The sequence below is a fragment of the Passer montanus genome, unplaced genomic scaffold (assembly GCF_014805655.1).
Source record: "Passer montanus isolate IOZ18808 unplaced genomic scaffold, ASM1480565v1 scaffold17, whole genome shotgun sequence".
Classification (NCBI taxonomy): Eukaryota; Metazoa; Chordata; class Aves; order Passeriformes; family Passeridae; genus Passer; species Passer montanus.
This window is the reverse complement of record NW_024364270.1, coordinates 677657-698515: the sequence shown is the minus strand read 5'-3', so window position 1 is coordinate 698515 and position 20859 is coordinate 677657. Positions and strand designations below refer to the sequence as shown.

Below are 20859 nucleotides of genomic sequence, written 5' to 3'. Positions count from 1 at the left end.
AACTTCCAAAAGAAAAGGTCTACAAAAAGTCAGTGTATTAGAAGTCACAATATTCAAAATAGCTGACTGGACATAGGCACTAAAGACAAGTGTCAAAACACAAAAACTCCTAGTCTATAAATGTGGGGGCTTTTCAATGCACCTGTTGGGCATGGACTGGGTCAGTACCGAAAAACACTGAAGCTTACACCAAAGATATAGGTCAAAAAGGGAGACTGTTCTGACAAAAATAACATCTCAGTAATTAGTTCCATTAACAACACACATTTTGAACTGCTAACATTCTGAAACAGGAAAGTAGCCAATACAATATACCAATAAATATTACAGTGAATATTTCAATACCACTCAGACTAACCAATACAGCTCACAAAGTCTTCTTTGAAGCAAAGACAAGAAGGATGTTGATGTCACTTGAAATTCTCTGCAAATCTTATGTTTTAATCCTCCTACAGGAGGATCAATTTGCTTCAAGAACAACCCCTGGAATTTCAGTCTTGCTCACCCTACTGCAACCTGAAAGTTATTATAGAAGCCACAGAAGCTGGTGTCTTTGACCAGACATTAAACCTTAAAGACATTGAGAAAAGGTTTTTGAAGTACTTCTCTATGCTAGGGGTAACACTGTCTTCACCTAAATTAACCAACAACTTTTCAGTTAAGAAGGCAAGGAACTAAACTAAATTAAGTGTGGCTAGAAAAAAGGCTGAATAAATACATCCAAACTTTGCAATCACTTGTGTCCATACTCTGATGTCCTCCCCTACTTCCTCTCCTAATCAATAGTTTGTATTATTGAGGTAGCATCTCACACGTACCCTTGTAAGACATAGCATCTGTAATTTTCCCTTGTATAATCACATTAAGGAATAATTTACTCCAGAGAAGTTATTGGAGTCCCTGTATCTTTTTACAGTGGACAAAGACACTTCAAAGCTTATACAGGATTATCTGGCATAACCTCTGTGTTAGTTCCCAACTCCTTCCATGATCTACTCCAAAGCTAAAGGGGATATAACAGAATAGTGGAGCGGATGAAGATTTAAAAGACTACAAAAAAAATTTATTATTTTTTCTTAGCTCTTGGTACATTAAACAAGGCTTGTTACTTAATCATACACAGTACATACTTCAGAAATATGAGAATTACATGAGCACTAGAAGCCAGTAGGCAGCACTAATTTGTTCCCACTGCAAAAACCCATTTGCTTCAAAATTAGGCAGCCACAGTGCCATAAAGTAATAAATTATTTAAATTCAGCATTTTAAATGCAAACTATGCAGCTTTGTAGCTGTCCAAATACTCCAGAATTTACATGGACATTGTAAATCTAAAGTACATTGTAAATGTACTTTAGACATTTACAATCTGTTGTCAGGCCACATGAGTCTCCTCTACCAGTTGATACAATTGAACATTTCCAAATTTAATTAATGGAGAAAGATCAGTCATTGCTCCAAATAGTTTGACTATATGCCACATCCTTCAAGAAGTGAGCCAAAGACATAAAGCAATACAATGAAGGACAGAAGACAGAGGGTTAAGATTTTTTATGTCTTCTCATAGATGTTAAGAGAAACATTTTTTTTACAACCTGTTTTTTTCAACATGTTCATGTTTCTTCACTTCTTCCAAACCCCTCTCAGAGGTAAGAAATGGACTCTTCCAAAAGAATGCAGAAATACAGACAGATAACTGTTTTTACTTACATAACTGGATCAAACATATTGCGAATCTTTAGACATGGTGTCAAGCTGTTCGGTGGTGAATTTCTTCTATCTAGATGAAATGCTAGAAAGAAAAATAAATTAAATACTAATTATTTACAGGCATAATATCATTGAAGTAAGAAATGTCAACTTTATGCATTAATACTTTTCTAGTTTTACTCAGAAGATTTCATATATGAAAGAATTCAAGTAAATTAGTTTCGCACAGCCTTCTACCACACTGAAGAAAACATACCATATTTAGCTGATTTTTTATACTTCAAACTTCTACATTTAAGACACTCTCTTCCTGAAGGAATTCGGGATATTTTTAAAAATACCACATACTTGACAAGAAAGGATTTGCACTACATCTCCATGAAAAGACAGACGTACACAACACCTGGAACAACTTTTGGAACTGGAAGTTAACCATACAGTTCTCACTGCCTGATGATATTTTCATTTCTTCCACTTTTGGGGCAATTTGCTGCCCATCTGGCTAATAAATAAAGAGACTTTAAGATGGATGTTGCATTACATTTGTAGTGCAGTAACATGTCAAGAATGCTCTACAATGACAGAGCTTTTATAGTCCTAAATGATCACACATGATCAGAAGCTTCTAAAAATCTGAAATGAAACATACCAGAGGATAAAACAGATTAAAGAAGAAAAATTAAAATCAAAAGTAACAGAATAATTCAAAGCTAAACAGTGCCATGAAATATATTCTGAAATCCTAAAATAAATATTAACTTCTTTAAAGTTCACAAGTTCTACTTGTGAGAGTCACAAGAGAAGACTGTACCATGAGTAAAGGAATCAAGGAGCACTTCAGATTCAGATAAGGCAGCTCCATGCCTTGAGAAGGGCCAACAAATCAGCAGCGGAAATGAAAGGGGATAGCCTAGTAAAACAGCTTTCAAGGCTTGAAGGAAATTTTACTTTGAAGATTGAGATAAGCAGAGTCAAGAGTTTAAACATAAGATTAAAATCTCAACAGCAAAAAATGATGCTCCAAACTGCTGCTAATGCTTCTCCTTAGCAATCCTACTTTAGAAAAATCTGACATATTCAAGATGTTACATTCCAAAGGTCAGAAGTGTCTGTTTCAGGCAGATGCCTGTGCTTCTTACTGCTGATCTTTTTAAATCTTGAAAGTACATCCAAAATACATGAACACTGCTCACTGGCTCTTCTGTATGCCACCCAAACAAAAACCGTGCCACACAGACAAAATTAAGTCATGTGGAAGACACTGCTTGTGAAAGACAAGCACTAACCAAGAGAAAATTCACTGTCTGGAGATACTGCATAGAAAACCTTCTTCTGATGCAAATTCCCAAGACAAATAAAATAAAATTACCAACTAGAAATTAGAAAAGGTAGCCTCCAATTCTACTATCAAACCTACTGTAAGTTCCCCGAATAATTAGAAATGTTCTTATTAAGAATACACATGCACCCAGAGCGCAAGTCACCAACACCTGTAACAACTGTATGTTTTTCTCTTGGCAACAGATTTCTAAATATGCTGGTGACACTGCATCTATCTCTAAGCTGCCTACAGTTTAAGGACAAGTCCTTTTTCAATAGCACATGGTTTTGTAAAGTTTTTTGCCCCTTATTAAAAATTATACACAGGGTATACAACAAAAACTTTACAGAACTAAGCAACATTGAAAAATGCATGGACTTACCTTACTTATGGAGGTTGGCTCCAGTAGATCAAGGGTAGGGTGAAATGTCACCAGCATATTGTACACTGGGGCACCACACCATACTGGAGAAGGTGATCTGGGGTGGCCTAGTCATGGACCTGGACCTGAAAAGGTGTGGGGTTGAGGAAATTGTGTGCTGATTGTTTACAACTAAATTTATTCAGCACATGGTTTTAATCCAAGGATGAAGAATGGTGAGGTTATTTGCAGAGATCCGAGACCAAGAGGATCAACATTCTGCAAGCTGTTTATGAACTAAAAAGAATCCATACTGATATTTATGGAAGCAGCTAAACCACTGAGCTATCCAAAATTAACTAAATGGGGAATTCATCCTTTAGTGTAGTTACCTATATAAACCAAGCTTTGCCTGCTCCAATTTCTAATAACTTTGATGTCCTTTTGACTGGAAGATGTCAGGTGCTTACTGAAATAACTTCAGCCAGAGCCACCATCAACACAAAACTAAACTGCTTCTAATTTAATGTAACATCCTACCAGTAGAGAAGTGTGCCCAGGGCAGTGCAGCATATGAAAATAAAGACAAACTGTATTTTCTCAAAAAAGCTTTTCAAAATAATGGCAAATTAAAAGTAATTTTTGCAACTTAGATGGAGCTTTTCATGTATAAGGGAAAAAAATTACTATGGAAATCAGTGAAGTGTGAAATTAATGCTAGACCAATAATAACCCTTAATACGTATATCAGAAATGGCACTAAAAAGAGAGAGTAGAGAAGACACAGGCAAGTTAATGCTGTACCTACACAGCAAAACTGAAAATAGCATAGTTAATTGATGTCTCTTGAACTTCATTTCACATCTGTAACAACTGATTCTCCCCCAAAAGAAGTTGTTTCAGTGACAAAGCTGTTCAGAATACTGATTCAGAGTACTGATTATTTGAAAAGTTACACTGGTGTGGAGCACACAAAATATTCTTGATAAGGGCATAAGCAAACATTCTTGCAGGACAACAGTATAAGCTACACACTGGTTAACTAAGCATCTCGCACCTTTTTCTACATAGTTCTAAGGAGTAATGCTTACAAGACAAAGATAAAAAAGTAGAGATGAAGTAGAAAAGCAGAGACACAACTTTGTGCAGTAAGTCACTGCTGGGAAAAAATTCAGGACTTTCATAAATTCCCCTTGGGGATTACTGAGCACTTTCAAGAAAAGGAAGCTATTTTTTATTTCATTCATAATGTACTTTGTTTTACTACCTAAAACTGAGTATCATTGTATCATTCCAGATCTGAAGAGCAGTAGCAGCAAAACACATGGGCTTTTGTCAACCCCTTTATTACTGTCTATGATGGAAGAAGTGTCTCTTGCACTGGCTTCAAAATGAACACTGAAGAGATTACAGTGCAGCTTTCTTTGCCCCTTGAATTACTAATATATTACTGCTAAAGGAATTCCCAAGTATCATCACCACGGGTTACAAGACAGCCCAGAAGATCAGTAGATGTGAATTTGATGAACCTGATAAGGCTGAACACTTGCATCAAATATAGGTAGCCATGTTTTTTAAACCAGGTTTTTTCAATGTTAAGCCACAGATCACTGCAATTTATTACGTACTAACCCTTCTTATCAAAGGCAAGGGAAAAAAAAAGAAAACAATTACCTCAAAATATTGTAATTATGCCCTTTCACGCATCATGAGGTTCTTTAATACACACAGAAGATACTGAAATTAATACCTTACCAATGAGAAGAGTATAGTTGAACTGAGGTTTAACATAGTTAATTCAGCTATAGAAGACAAACGTAGGATGGATACAGAATTTTACAAGCAGCATGAAATCCTGTTTTCTTGCCATAGTTCAGAGTCTAATTGTGCTTTGGAGTTTTTTGTTTGTTTTGTTCAGAGAAAGGATTATGTTCTCACAAGCTAGGGAGGAGGGGTGTCATTCACAAAAGGTAACAGGTTATCTTCCATGCTGCAGGATGAAATATCACCCTAGATGTGGTACTTTAGAGAACCTCTTTATCTCATCTCCAGAGCTGTCAAGGAACTTTAGCTTGTACTGTTAGCTTAGCTACACTGCAGCCCTGCCTACCTAGTTTTCTTCAAAGCTCCAGTTATCCAAGGTGTGATAGGACAATTGTATATGTTCTTTCAAAAGCAAACTGAACACACCAGAATTGTGGGGTTCTCTCTGCTGATTTAATTAAATCACTTGACATGATCAAGATTGCTTCTCAGTTGACTAATTCTCTTGTACACTGTTTTCAAAAACATTGCATTTGTCCATCCTACAATTAGCTTACCTACTCTTTTCTTTCTAACAAGTACAACTACTGTATCCAGTAGGTAATATTTCAAAGGGATGGCACCAGAATTTATTCTGATCCAGAAAAAAACAAAACCAAACCAAACTGTGAAAACACAGGCTGCATCCTGAAGGACTGGAAAAATGTCACAGTGATGCTTTAACACGCTGCTAACAGACAGCAGGCATTAGATCTCAGGCAAGCTACAGGTCCCACAGTTAAAATGCACATTATCATTCAAGGATATCCTTGTATATGCTGACAGCTCTTTCTGAAAAGGGTTTCTTCTTCAATTGCACATCCTCAGGTATTGCTCTCTGCTACAGAGCACTACCAGATCTCAGATGGCTAAAAAATTGCAAGCTTGAAATTTATTCACAAGATTTAGACCAAAGAATTCATTATGATTTTCTATATGCTGAACTTGTTCAGGGCATAGCAGTCTTGAAGAGTACCTAAATATATTGACTTCTACATTCAAACCTCAGTACTGGAGTATGAACTTAAATTCCAGTTCATGTATACTTCCAAGAAAGGAAGAAAGAGACACATACATGTAGAATTCCTAACATCAGGAAAGAAACAGCTGGGCAAAAAGCATGAGACTTACGCAACAGAACTATTTTCAACAGTCATTTGAACACAAGGAGTGCAAAACAGAAAGAGGTGTTGCATGTGAAAATTGCCTTTGCCTGTTGACTGTCCCGAGCCCAAATAAGCCACTGTCATTTCAGCCAGCCCATTTCCACACCCTTCTGTTAGAGCCAAAATACGCAATTTCAGTTCTTCACTAAACTTCAAGCGTAACAAGAAAATTAGAAAAATTGCAACTAAAAGGACTGAAACAGAATGGATTTTGATACATCCTATGCAATAGAAAACAGGAAGTCGTAGTACATACTCTAAGCAAAATACAGATAAAAGCCACAGCTGAGAGATCAAGTTATTCTGTCCACATTTGCAAGATGCTGAAGTAGGTACCAGATGCTCAACTGGGATGGTACATAACAGTAGCTACTAGAGCAGTCTTTCTAGGAAGTTTTGGAGACCACTGTTCTGTTTACAGACTTGAATGTATATTACAGGTAGCAGAACACCACCTGTATCACACTCTGAGGCATCTCCAGGTGAGGAGAATCCAATCCGATTTCTAATACAGGACAGAATGTCATGAAGTGATTTATATTGCAATCAAACAGGACAAGAAAACTGAGAGCAAATGATCAGGCTCTCAGTCAGAATTTGACCAAATTGAAACTAGAGCATGATGTTTCCCAGCCCGTATTGAATAATACACTATGTAGAAGATTCAGATTTATAATACATATATAGCTTGCAGAAGCTGTGCTCAATTTAAGTGCTTGAAATTCAATCCTGGCAGTACTACAGAGATGGAACAGAAACAGCTGATGACAAAACCCATAATTTCTGTATTGCAACTAAAGCACTTGCACATCCCTAATGCACAATGTCCTGGAAAGAAAAGGTTCCACAACTCCTGGAATAAAGTTCATATACACATCTTACTAATTAAAACTTTCAGAAATTGAGAAATCAAGCAACACAGTAGTCACAGCAGAATGCCACATTACTACTACTGCAAACAGAACCTCAAGCCTGCAGTAGCATTCAGATGGTATTTTTTAAAAAGCAGCCGTCATTTCCAATTAATTATTTAATATGAGAAATGTAATGCTAAAACCAGTAGTATAAGTTTGAGAAGTATATAATGATATCACTTACTTTCACACTCAGACAGAGATAGAAATGACCATTTTTTTTAAATTGAAAACCAGAATTCAAGTCCTGTAGTTTCAATTTTTCGTTGACCAAAATAAAAGAGCAAACCAAAACCTGAAGCTTAGCAGGTTTGAAGAAAAGCAGAAAGAAAAACCAAGAAAGGTTTTTCAAACCTTTCAAAAATATGACCACAGCAAACATCCAACTGCAAACCTACTAGATTCTTGCCATTTGGTTTCATGATAAAATTACAAAGTGGCAGACCACTGAAAAATCCATGTATGACAAACTGCCTGCTCTATTAAAGCAAATGCTTTACACCACAGAGTCTGAAAAACAAATGCAGTGTAGAAAAACATTTATGACAGAGGTAGAACATCTAACACTATTAGATGTTCCAACTGCACATTTTCCTAATTAAGGAATCTTTTGTCCTGCACTTTCCCTTTTAAAATAATTATCTCTTCCTCCTAACTTTGTCTTTAGACAGCTTACTGGCAACTTAACAGTGGAAAACTTAAGTCTGCAACATGCAATTTACCTGCTGTCATATACAACCAATGACATTACTAACAGTAAGTGTTAAGCATGTCAGAATTTGACCAATTAAAGAGCACATTTTTTATTTCACAAAAAGGAAGAAGTAACTCACTTTGGCTAAATACCCACTGCATATTTCTGCAGTAGCTAAAATAAAAAAGCTCATTTCCCTTGAAAACAAGGCAGACACAATGCAACAAAAGTAAGTCCATAGAACAAGATAATAGAGAAATAGCACTGGCAAATTATAAGAATCCTTAAATGCATGAAAGACAACAAGCCTTTCATGCTTGTTTTCAAGTAACAGGGTACCATTTGTAAGTTAGATGCAGAAATTAAGACAATTATATCTGCAAAATATATCTTCAGTACCTTGGCCTTGCCACACTTTTGATGGTATTACTAAAATTTTGTCACACGCTGCAGAAGGTTGCATCCACTTCCAAACCAAGAACTCAGCACCACCTACTCTTCGTGTCTCTGTACGAACTCTAGATTCATTTGCTGCAAGAAAGTCAACTGCTCTATTCCAGACTTTATTCATCTTCCTCCTTAAAAATTGAAGCAAGAATTACAAAGTTAGCATAACAACAACCTGCATGGTTGACATCCACCATGTAAGAGAAATCCATTGCTTTTCCTTCCACCTTTGCAATAGGAAACTCCAAAATACTACACTGTGCAATCTATTAGGAAATTAAGTTATTTCTATCTGAAATTAATTGACCAATTTATTTTTACTGGTTTTCCCCCCTTTCAGTACTTCTAGTGAGAACGTACCTGTCCTGCGGTGGTATTAGAGAATCTCGCACATGTAAAATCGGCATGTAAGGCTGCAACTCTTTATTTTCTGAACACGCCTCGCTGTGGCTTCTTAGAACATCTGAGGACACCAAAAAAAAAAACCAAACTGATAACTATGTAGCTCATGCAAACATTAAGCAATGTATCACTTCTGGAAATTGACAGCTACTCTGAACACTCCAATTTCAATAGTTCGGTTTTCCTGGCATTTTGAAACATTGTTTTCTCCAAACCATTCTAAAGGCAAATTAACCAAACAGTGTATCTAGGTATCCCAAATAACTTTGAAGTAAAAGAAGGTAGTTCTTAAAGTTACTCATGCTTGGTAATTTTTAAGTGTTAGCAAAGAAAATAAAGCACCTTCCTTCCACCTCAACAAAACTTGATTTGCAGACAAAAAAGGTAGGCACATAGTTAAAACAGAACAGTTCTGATTCCTCTACCATCTCTGTATTTATCATGACTACCATAAATGAAAGTAGTACAACAACTTAAGTAGGGCTACAAAACTACAAACAGAAAGACTACAAACAGAACCTACTGTTTAACACCATGGCTTCAAGTAGAAAGAGGGGATTTCAGATCTCAATTATGCATACTATTTTGCCAAAATAACTTCTGCTCAAAGTAATTAACTAAAAAGCTGCTTTTTCTACGAAAAACCATTAAGGATGGTATTGAGAGCTACCACACGTTTTTGGAATGGATATTTTAACTGAAGTTAGCTGAAAAAAACAGATACAGACAACAACATGTCATCACACTTCAGTAAACAAATGTCGCATTTGTATTCAATAGTAGGACAAAAAACTATCAAGTCAATGGCAACTTTATAGCCATGTTGATGTAATTTACAAATTACAAGCTTTATGTCAAAAGCTTTGATTAGGTTTATGATTAGGTTTAACGGATGGGGTTTTGTTTTTTGTTTGGTTTTTTTTTAAAGAGAAACAAAACACACGGATCACACTAAACACAAGAACTCTAACAGCGTGACAACTAGTAAACATGAAGAAACACAACTGAATTAATTAACAGTACTTTGAAAGCTTATACAAAGATGATACAGATACATCAGACACAACTGAACATGCCATACCTATGATTTTCACCACCATATCATACATCTGCTTTGTTTCTTCTTCCTCTTTTGCCCAACGGTATTTCATGTAGTGTAAGACTCCCCAAACCATTGCTATACCTGCATTAACATGCATAATAGACTTTAAGCAGTATTAGAGCATTGGATATTTAACAGAGTTTACAGGGCATACTTCAGAAGTATACTGAACTACGTAACAAGCACTGTACATTCCAAAGCTAGTGAAATACACTGTACTTGCTGTCTGTATCTTATACTCTTACACAGGAACACAAACTCTTCGACTTGAAAGAGCAGTTACTTTTAGGAAAGCATTTAATTATTTTAAGAACAGCTCAGTATCCCAGATCATCTTTTCTGCAGTTACTTTTTAAACTTCCTGGCCAACAGTGAAATATCCTCAAAATTAAGGCTATCATCTTTTTACTGAACAGTTTCCTTTTTCTGATCAGTTCAACATGGAACTTTTGAAAGCCACAAGATATTGCTCTGGCAGGGAAAAAGATTTCCCAAAGAATGAGTATGTTCAGCTGACTAAAGAATCAGATTATAACAACCAGTGTGGAAATACAGTGGTGCAACAGAAATGCATATCAAACTCAAATTTAATCAAGATACCAACAGAAACCCGAAGTTTTATGGCTGAATAAAAACTTTCGCTAAACTTCTTTTCCCTATGCACTTAGATAAATACAAGTTACAACAAAAAAAGGCTGACTGTTTTATTAACTTACCCCAAAGCAATATTGATAATCTGTGAGTTACATTAACAAACGCACGGCGAAAACGACACCTGAAAGACATCTTTGGACTAGTGGATTCCAGATACTTCACATCTGTCACGTTAGTGACATCCATCTCATCAGGGTCATTGCTGAGACACCTGTTCAAAAATACACAGTACTTATGAAAAATTATGCATTCTCTTAGAAGAAATTAAATCAAGAAATAAACACCACTTACTTTATGCCAACATCTTCTCCACTATTCAAGATCCATTGTAATGATGTGTTAAGTACACTTTCATAGTCTGGATCTAAATTCTGTCAAAATACAATATTAATCAGTAATTTCATAAATAACCAGGGACTTATCAGGCCAACTGATATACTGTAGAGATCAATAGTCAAAACGATATTGTTTCATTCCTGATACTTCAGATTTTCAGCAGGTGTTCACTGCATAAAGTAAATCTAGTTGTGCTACAAGCAGTTCCCAGACTTATCAGCATCCCTCAAACTGAGGACTATTTGAAAAACCAAGCCACATTCACCACTCGATTCACAACTCTAACCTACAGTAAGAAAAATCTATTCAGCCACTAGGCGGCGATCACTGAAATCTACTCCGAGAGTGAAACTTCAACTAGATCCAAACTCCGCTGGAAATGCCTCCTATGAAAGCAGTTTTCACCACTCGATTCACAACTCTAACCTACAGTAAGAAAAATCTATTCAGCCGCTAGGCGGCGATCACTGGAAATCTACTCCGAGAGTGAAACTTCAACGAGATCAAACTCCGCTGGAAATGCCTCCTATAAAAGCAGTTCCGTGCTCTGGTTTTTTTTGTTGTTTTTTTTTTTTTTTTTTTAAGAAGCTTGAATAAATATAGTTTTTACAGATATTTTGAAAAAAAATCCAGTATTTGTAGCTCAAGAACTGACATCACTACATTGACTTTTAAAAATCTTATTTTATGTGAATTCTAATAAGAGTAACTTTCACTGCTATCTGAGCTAAGGCTTTCTCCACAGCTCATCCTGCATGTTCTTTTGCAGAAAGAGAAAAGTGAAAATGGAAGTTACTGTTGTATTTGAAATTACAGTCCCCAAAAAGTTTTATTTTCATCTTTCCTCTGAAACTCATGTTGGCTTAGAATCCAAGCAAAAGTACTTAAGAGAAGACAGTAATGGTTTTATTTTATCTTTGAGATTAAAGTATCAAAATTTTACCACTGAACACACAAATTTTGCAAAGCAACTCTACAGTTAAGTAAGACTTCCTAAAAAGCAATAATTTTTCATATTAAACTTGAGCTTCCTAGCAGAGCTAAAACAGTTATGGTAACAGTGAACAGTTATGTCATTCTTTCAGCATAACAGATAGGCAAGACAATCAGCTCTAGGGCATCACCTTGATTTTTTCCACAATGGACTGATTTTAACAGATATAGATTATTACTGCCAAACCATAAACCAGTGTTAGCAGCTTCTTTGGGATGCTCTAAAGCATTGCCCCTTTTTGTCTATTACATACATATTTGCCAAAATGTAAAATTTCTACACATTTGTATATTAAATACATCAGTTTAACTCCTCCCCATCCAATCAAAAAAATCGTACACTCTCTGCCTCTTAAAAGCTTCAAGTAGTTTTCCACTGAAGGGTACACCAATGTGGGCTAAAATAAACCCTACAGCTGTCAAGACAAGGCAAGAGTCATCTTTTATTTGGGGAGTGAGGCAGGGGAATAACAGAGAGTGGGATTTCATAATACTGCACAGTGATCAAATTAACAAAAAGGCCTTTTTTTGACCATTTCTATTTAAAGAATCAATGAATAGCCTCTCCAAACAGCTGCTGCCTGTCAGGCTGCTTGCACAGATCTACCCATCAACCTTTCTCCACAAAAAAAGGGAAACAGTATCCTTTTCTACTAAGTCTCAAAAACCAATACAGTGATTTCCAGAGAAAAATCTAGATATTTGAGTACTATAAATTTATTATTTTCATGTTGGTCAACTATTTCCATCAATCCAAATAATCTCCTGGCATTTTAATGAAAGAGATAAAAGCTCTGCATGTCACTGAAGCACTACTAGCTACACTTTCATTGCAATTAAGTCAGTTTCTTTTACCATCCCTCTCCCCAAATGCTCACTGCATCCCCAAATAAAAATCGTATGTAGCATGTACTAAAGTCATCAGTTCTGATAATTTCCAAGTAATATTCAATACTAAGTCAAATTTTAGTCAATACAGTAGATATGGAAACAGGCCTTACAAATTGTAACTTATACAGATCTTCTATACGATCAATGAAAAATAACTCATTTGCTTACTTTTAAATATGCAGCTGCCTCCTGGACGGTAAGGTTTCTTTGAGTAGAGCTGCCACATTCATGTTCCCCTGGTAAAATGAAAACTTTTATTTTGATCTATTTACTACTGCATTATATGAAATAAAATCACCTAAACACCAGCTTATGGTTAACAAGATGTACACAAGCAGCCATAGCAGTACAGTAATTCTCACAGGTTCCACTAGAAATATGGAAAAAATCTCTGCACAAATTTCTCCTTCAAAAGACGTTAAAAAACCCCAATGATTTTCAGAACTAATAATATGTACAAATCACAGCAGTAAGATCTCATGGATTGCTCAGAAAGTGTGTTTCAGTATTTACACCCAAAGCAGAACAATAGGCAGAACTATCAGAAGGACATTACTCCAAAAGTTCCTGTACCCTGACTCAGCTTCCAGACATTTAAATCCAAAACCTGTATTACCTTTTCTAGAGCCCAAGCTCCAGTTGAAATACATCCATAGTATTTCAGGGACTATGAAGTTACTGCATTTTAGATTGGCCTAAGTTATTCTGGTAATTCATTGCTTTCCTCAACATGCACAAAAATCTCACTTATAGCTTGAAATGGGCACTTTTATAATCTTCTATTGGTTTTGGAATGTGTGCAGAAGTAGCCAGGAAATAAGGTATTTATATGCATAGTCAGTCCTCAGAGCAATGTGCCATCATCTCCCTGGTTTTCTCTGCTAAACTAAAGGTACATGGTTCATTCAATGAAAAAAAAAATTAGTGAAAGTAGGGATAGTCATATCAGCACAAAGCCATACAGAAAAGGAAAAGGTCTAACACCAGTTTTTCTTCTATCACTAGGCCATTATTTCTGAAGAACTCTCAGCAGTGGTAAGTCACTTTTTTCCCCTGATATTTCTTTAAAAACCCCCTAAATCTTGGCGTCTGCAACTACGCTCTTACTGTGCCAAAACAATAAAATAGGAAACAACAAACCCAGTCTTTCACTGGTTCAGTGTTATGCCTGCCTTACCTTCTTGAATCTATGCCAAGTTGTACTATTCCCAAAGCTATAGCAAGGCTAAGAAAATTTAAGATACTTGTGCTTCTGTAAAATGTAAACCTTCACTTATATGGGAATATACTTTTAAAAAAGCAATTTCAAGCATTAGTTCCCTACACAAACAGGAACATTCAAGGCAATGTGAGCAAAAGTTAGGAAACACTAGTAAGTTATTGGAGAAGCACATTCACGTCTCACTCATTTGGAGTTCCAAAGAAATAAACGTTTCTATGAAGCCAAAGTCCTTCTCAGACTGCTAAAGTTTTGTTCAGTACACTTAAACAGATTTAAGAGAATTTGGCTTTGCAAGCATATTAGCCTAACAGGGATGTTCTTACTGTTGGGACGTACAGAAATATGAACAGTGTTTTTAAGAGTGTTCATACACTAACTGGCCTAGAAGTGCTCCTGGAACTAAGCCTGTGTGCATGCATGTATTTTCAATCAAGCACTGAGCAGAAAACTTTACAAGTTGTTTCACTTGAAAATTAGCATGCAACATCTAAGACTTTCAAAGTGTCTGAGTCTACTGTAAAAGCGAAACTAGACAGATCACTGCTGAAAATGGTCACTTTCATAAAAACCCGCTCTAATTTTAGATCTCGGCACCTGAATTGGAGCTATGGACTTTTCTTGTATGTAATTTAGGCAGACTTTGGTTTTGTACAGACTAAACTGTACAGCTTACACACATAAATTTACATGTGTAATCATTAGTGATTTCATGTTTCAAGATTAGCACACTTGGAATAACTACATGTCATACTCATACAGTCTCTGGTGTAAACATATTGTTTTTAATCTGGAACTGATAGAATAAATACAAGAAACCCAAAACATAGCTCTGTAAAAGCCATACATACAATTTATACCTGATATTAAGTTGTATGATATGAGCAAGTCTGACAGGTATTCCTACATTTAAGCCCTCTCTCTTGTTTAGTAAGACCTGAAGTCTTTCTGGGGTCTTTTTAATACAGAGAATGTATGTCAGTCATACTTTGAACAAAACAGCTTGTGAGAGAAGGGGGATGACACCCTTCTGCTGAGAAGCTTTTCTTTGGTTGTTTTTTTTTTTTTTATCTAGATAATTAAATTAAATTATGTTATTAAATAAATGGGAGAGAATAAAAAGGGTGAGGTTAATACACAGACAGAAAAGCAAACCAAACACACAAACAGGAGACAGATTGTGAAAAAATTGTGAATTCTTAAAAAGAAGTTTCAGGGTTCATATTGGATTTTTCACCTTTTGAGAACACAGCACTGCCTTTTAGAACAGGACAAAAGCTCCCTTAGGTAGGGGACTACTGAATTACTTTAGTAGTTTTAAATGTTAGTCTTATGTGCCTTCTTCCAAGAATTATGTTTATGCAGCACCAAGCCAGCACAATGACGTTACAGCTTCTGGTCTCATCCTCAGAAATCAGCAGACAGCTTCCTCTCAATCCTGCTGTTGAAATTTTTTTCAAACTGTATTCCCTCTGAACAAGTTTAAGAGTTAACAAAACCTTTGCTGCCTGGGCTCTGACAATGTCTAAGGCCCATCAGTTCAAATTTCCCTCAAGCAATACAGCAGCAGGGGAAGAGGAATAAAAATCACTTTCATCTTGTCTCCTACTCTCAAAAACGTAAGCTAATCAGAGTTATGGAGTTTCAGTCTTGTACAAAAAGCTATTGGAGACACAGTTTCTCATTCCAATACATCTTTTTCTGAGATTCATTTAACAGCTTTCTTCTGAGAAACTCATGAATTTGAAAGCTTGCAGAAAGTTAGGCATTTCACAAGCCAGACAACCTTCTGTTTTACTGCAACAGCAGGATATTCCTATATGCCATTTCAGTCACTATGTTAGCTAATAGTTCTGTAAATGAAGGCTTACTTTGAATAACTTTGGTGCAATCATTAACCACTTGGCCTGGAAACCCACTTTCCATAGTCTGAGCCAAAAATGTTTCCCACTGTTCCATTTGAGGCCCTATATTCAGGAATAAAACTGAAGCAGAGGCAAAAAAACTTTACACAAGTCTGCTGCAAGATACATCTCAGCTCTTTGTAAAAACTACCCCTTGTTACAATGTCTGCTGTGAGCTTACTTTAGAAAGCATGAATCTTTGATCTTAATCTTTCCTTGGGTACTGATCACCAATTTCAAGAGCAATCAAAGAACCTTTGCTTTTGAAGGGAGGCAAAAAGCAGCCCATCCCAGCAAGGACCACAAAACTACATTTCAGCTTATGTTAGTGTATTTGGGCAAGCCACTTAAGAAGTCAAATTCTTCTAGAAATACTACCAAAAAGCAACTAAAGTTTCAACTCTAAAGAAATATTTATTACGTCTCAACTGCTTCTAATAGAGAAACCAAGTCAGATCATCTTTTCCATGCAGGCTAGAATATTTAAAATTGACTTTCATTTAGGCATTTAACTTATGAGCTGCAGCATATACAGGCAACAGAAATATTCAAAATTTCGAACTATTTCCTTTACGCTGTAAATAATTTTCTCACTTTGTAGCAAAGCACAGTGGAAATCTAATATTTCAAGGAAGACATGGATTTAGCACAGATCTCCAGCTTATAGCCAGATGTGATATGGCCACCAACACAAACTGCGAGCAGTGTACAAGACATTTGTTCAGTAGGTCTCATGTTTTCAGGCTACTTGCAGCAGAACACTAATGTGGGCAGCTCAAGAAAAGCAGAAGCATATCAAGAGCAAGTAAGAATGCCTGATCTTCCAAAGGCAAATTCAACAGCTCAATAACACTGCAGACCACAGAACTGGCTAAACAGCTGTTTAATCACTGGTTGGAAACAGCACAGTATCAACGCACCTGAAAAACCAAAGATTAAGGAGAGTGACAGAACAGAGAGCCTGTGACAGCTATCAGATACAGTAGCTGACACTTGAAATTAATATTAAATAACATTAGGTGCTTTGCCAGCTTTTTCTACCAGACATGGATTTATCAGGAAGCCTTATTACATATGAAAGCCTAATTCACCCCTGCATCTTCAAGGACCTGTGAAAAGAAGGAAACTGTCTAAATTCAACAGACTGTCACACTGAAGAATGCCAGGCAAAAGAAATGGCTACCTAAAAAAATCCTTCATCTACAAGAAAGGGTTATACCCATGGGTAGCTGGTTGCTTCTTGTGAATATAGTGGTTAGATTTATTCATTTTTCAAGTCTGACTGAAAATGATGTGATCTACTGAAGTCTCTCCAAGAAAGACCAAGATATGCAGTAATTAATGTGCTGAAGTAACCCTAATTTTAAAAAAGCAGATATTTTGGTTTAGAAGAAAGTGTTGGGTACTGAAATATATACTGTTTATATAAAGTTGCTGTCTTGAAGAATAGCTAAACCATTCAAAACAAGGAACACAAACTTCAACTCAAGGGAGAAGCAGTATCTGCTCATCTAGTTCTGAGTTTTCTGGGAGGCAAAAAATTACTCACTGTAGGTTTGGCAGCCTAGTAATTCTGAGAACAGTGATGCATTAAAGGCAACCTATTTCTACACTGGATAATGAAATAATTTGACAACATATTGGAGCACCACAGTCCAGAACAGGTATCCACAGTTGGAACACGGTATATTAAATCAAAATTAACAAACTGTTACTCTGACATTTTCTTCCTTAAAAAAAAATCTTCATTTTCTATCTTCTAAAATAAAAGTCCCATCACTTGCTCTCCATTTGAAGTTGACAAGGTAAGAAACTAAATCAGTAAAAATAACAAGTCTGTTTTATTAAACAGAGCTTGAAACCACATTTTGATGGGACCATCTTTATGGCAGTCAAGATGTTGAATAAAGCTTAAGAGAACAGACTACTTCAAGTTTCCAGCCTGCCTTTTTAATATTAATAGTTATAACATGAACAAATGATTCAAAGCCAAGTATGAAATGAGAGAAACTTTTCCAAGAATGTGACAGAGAGACCTGAAAAGCACCACTTTGAGTAAATCTGTGTTCTTTAACTTCACTTTTGAAGCAGTGCACTGTGCACAAGATCAACACTCTTAAATCCTGCATCTCCTCTGCCACTTTCTCTGTTTTATGCCTTTTAAACTGCTTCCAGATAGTGTGCCAGGTCTACATCAATACAGTATTCAAAAATGGATGGCAGACATCTTCCTCTCATATCTTAAGAAACTTGGCATTGAGGAGAATTTCTGTCCAAGTAAAGCTGGATTAGGTCCTTCTTCAGACTGTATGAAAGCTACTCTACTGAGCAACCAGGCAATCTCACCTTACAGCTCCAGCCTGGAGTACCACCTAACCAGAGAGGATAGTTCTATTTTTCGAAAGGAAGCATTTGAAGACCCTTCTGGCCAGAAATAGACAATGGAGAAAAATACATCTTTGAGACCTGGTGAAGAAAGCAGCTGTCTTGGAGCATACAAATTCTTCCTCATAAGCAGACAGTGTAAAGATTTGCACACTGAAGTAAGCCCCAGCGAATAAAGAAAACTCCCTTTCTTTCACGGATGTAGAAATTATGTGCCAAACCTTTTTACCCATGCAAGTACATTGTTTATTGTATGGCCCCTGGAGGGGCAGATGACACACTGAAAAAACAGCAAGCTGTTACACTCTTCAAAAGAGAGGCAAGCAGCACGACAGTGATCTAAGTAAGGAAAAGCAACAATCACCTTGAATGCTCAGCTATAATACAGTCTATTTCAGAAGACAAAGATGATTATGAGACTGGGGCATCTCTCTTATGAGGAAGACTGAGGGAACTGGACCTGCTCAGCCATGAGAAGAGACTACTGAGAGGGGACCTCATCAATGCCTATAATTATCTGAAGGGGGATGTTAAGAGGATGGATCTGGGCTCTTCTTGGTGGTACCCAGCAACAGGACAAGAGACAACAGGCAGAGACTGATGCACAGGAAGTTCCACCTGACCACGAGGAAGAATTCTTTACTGTGTGGGTGACTGAGCACTGGAACAGACTGTCCAAAAAGCATGTGGAATGCTTCCCTTGCTGGAGATGTTCAAGAACCATTTGGATGCAATCCTACACCATGTGCTCTGGGATGATCCTGCTTGAGCAAGCAGGTTGGCCCCAGATGACCCACTGTGTTTCCTTCCAACTTGACCCATTCTGGGATACTCTGATGTAAACAAACCAAAATATGTGGGGTTTGTCCAAACACCTATTTTATTCACAGCAGACGCTGCAAATGCTGTGGAAACAAAATGTTTCTGCATGAACATAGCTTACTGATGCAATCTAAAGGGTATTACAGAGCTACTCAAATTTCTCACACATTTCCCATATAGCCTTGACATATTACACTGTCAGCTTCGTATCTGACACAGAGCTGTTTCCACATTTTTTATGTTTGTGAAATGTCTGTAGCACTTGATAATAATGGAAAAGCCTTCTAGGTAAAACTTGCTGATGCCAAACAAATAGTTGGCACGAAGACCAGTAAGACCTCCTGAGCATGTGATGGGTTAAACATGCAAGGATGATAAAAATTGTTTAAGTCATGACACAGACTCAGTTGTAACTCTCAGTTACCAGATGCCAAAGTTATAATCACAGCCTTAACTTCACCATTTCCTAAGTAGGCAGTTTAAAGCTGTGTTCCTTACAACTCTAGATAAAACCACCCTATTTTTTACTTTGAATATTCAAAGTAAAAAGATATTATACTATCCCTAAACACCAAATCTGACACATTACTATATGCAGCACTTGTCATTACTATATAAGTCATATGGTTAAGCTGGACATTTTGTCTAACAATGCAATCTTGTTCAACCACTACTGTTCACTTTATTAGTAACCGTTTTATCACAAAATATTTTATTTTCACCACTTTGAATTAACAACCCTTAAGAAACCCACATAGTCCTCTCCACATACAGCAAATTTAATTTCAGCCTATTAACAAAATGAGATTACTAAAGTATTAAAGCATCAGGTCAAAAACCACACAGGATCACAATACTCAAGTGCCTATCTCATCAGCAAACATTGCAACAAAAGGCACAACACTGGTGGAAAAAGACAGTGTAAGCGAACTAGAAACAGGATTTCAAGTTTCCCAAATTGATCTATATGGCTATCAGGGACCCAGCCAGTTATTACAAATCACTGTCTGAGCATAGACTTTTCTGTAGCTGTTGCCATAATGTTACATCACAATACTTTTTTAACTGTTACCTGCTACTTGTGCCAATTTATCATGAAGTGCATACAAGCTCTTCATCATGAGACTTATTTCCTCTTCCTAGAATGAGAAAAACATATTTATGTTAAAAACACGAGTAGCAGAGATATAGCTTTTTTTCCCTTTATCCCCAAAATCTTCATATACCATGAGGAAAAAACCCAGGGTTTACACATACAGGTAGGAAGCTGTAACATCTCACACACCAGATATGATGCAGGCAATAGATTCTGAATCCAAGTATACACTGAATATTTAGATCTGACTGAAGCTAAACTAGATTGCAGTTTGGACTCTGATGGATCTGCCAGTTAAAACCAAGAGACTCCCTGTAGTATTTTGATACTACCAAGAGAGTAGTGAAATGACTCAAAAGAAATCTGTTTTATTTGGGGTGGTTTTTTGATAGCTACTGTGTAAAAATAAAAATTTTATTCTTTATAAATGTGATGTGACATTTTATACAAGCCACACAAAAGTACCATCTGGTCACAATCCAGCACAAGATCCAGAGCAAATGAAGATTTTTGTTGTCTACCTTCAAACTACAGTAATTTAATAAAAAAACAACCAAATAAACCACCCTCCCCAAACAAAAAGCCAAAACAAGCACACCAGAAAGCTGTGAACTATCTTGTTAATACTTCTTGCATACA

At 36.5% G+C, this 20859-nt stretch overlaps 1 protein-coding gene across 2 annotated transcripts in view; it reads right to left on the bottom strand.

The window, feature by feature from the left end:
- LEMD3 (LEM domain containing 3) overlaps positions 1–20859 on the bottom strand; it is a 41998-nt gene that overhangs the window by 3681 nt on the left and 17458 nt on the right. The window contains exons 3-11 of one of the 2 annotated variants that reach the window (XR_005626969.1): positions 20197–20263; positions 12963–13030; positions 10866–10945; positions 10637–10785; positions 9900–10001; positions 8777–8879; positions 8369–8547; positions 3414–3538; positions 1711–1792 (exon numbers count right to left, since the gene is read on the bottom strand). Coding sequence is in view for 1 of the 2 variants with exons in the window: in XM_039703988.1 (XP_039559922.1) it covers positions 1711–1792; positions 8369–8547; positions 8777–8879; positions 9900–10001; positions 10637–10785; positions 10866–10945; positions 12963–13030; positions 20197–20263 (830 nt within the window). In the remaining variant the exon portion in view is untranslated. The remainder of the gene's footprint in view (positions 1–1710; positions 1793–3413; positions 3539–8368; positions 8548–8776; positions 8880–9899; positions 10002–10636; positions 10786–10865; positions 10946–12962; positions 13031–20196; positions 20264–20859) is intronic. The other variant, XM_039703988.1, reaches the window with a different exon arrangement.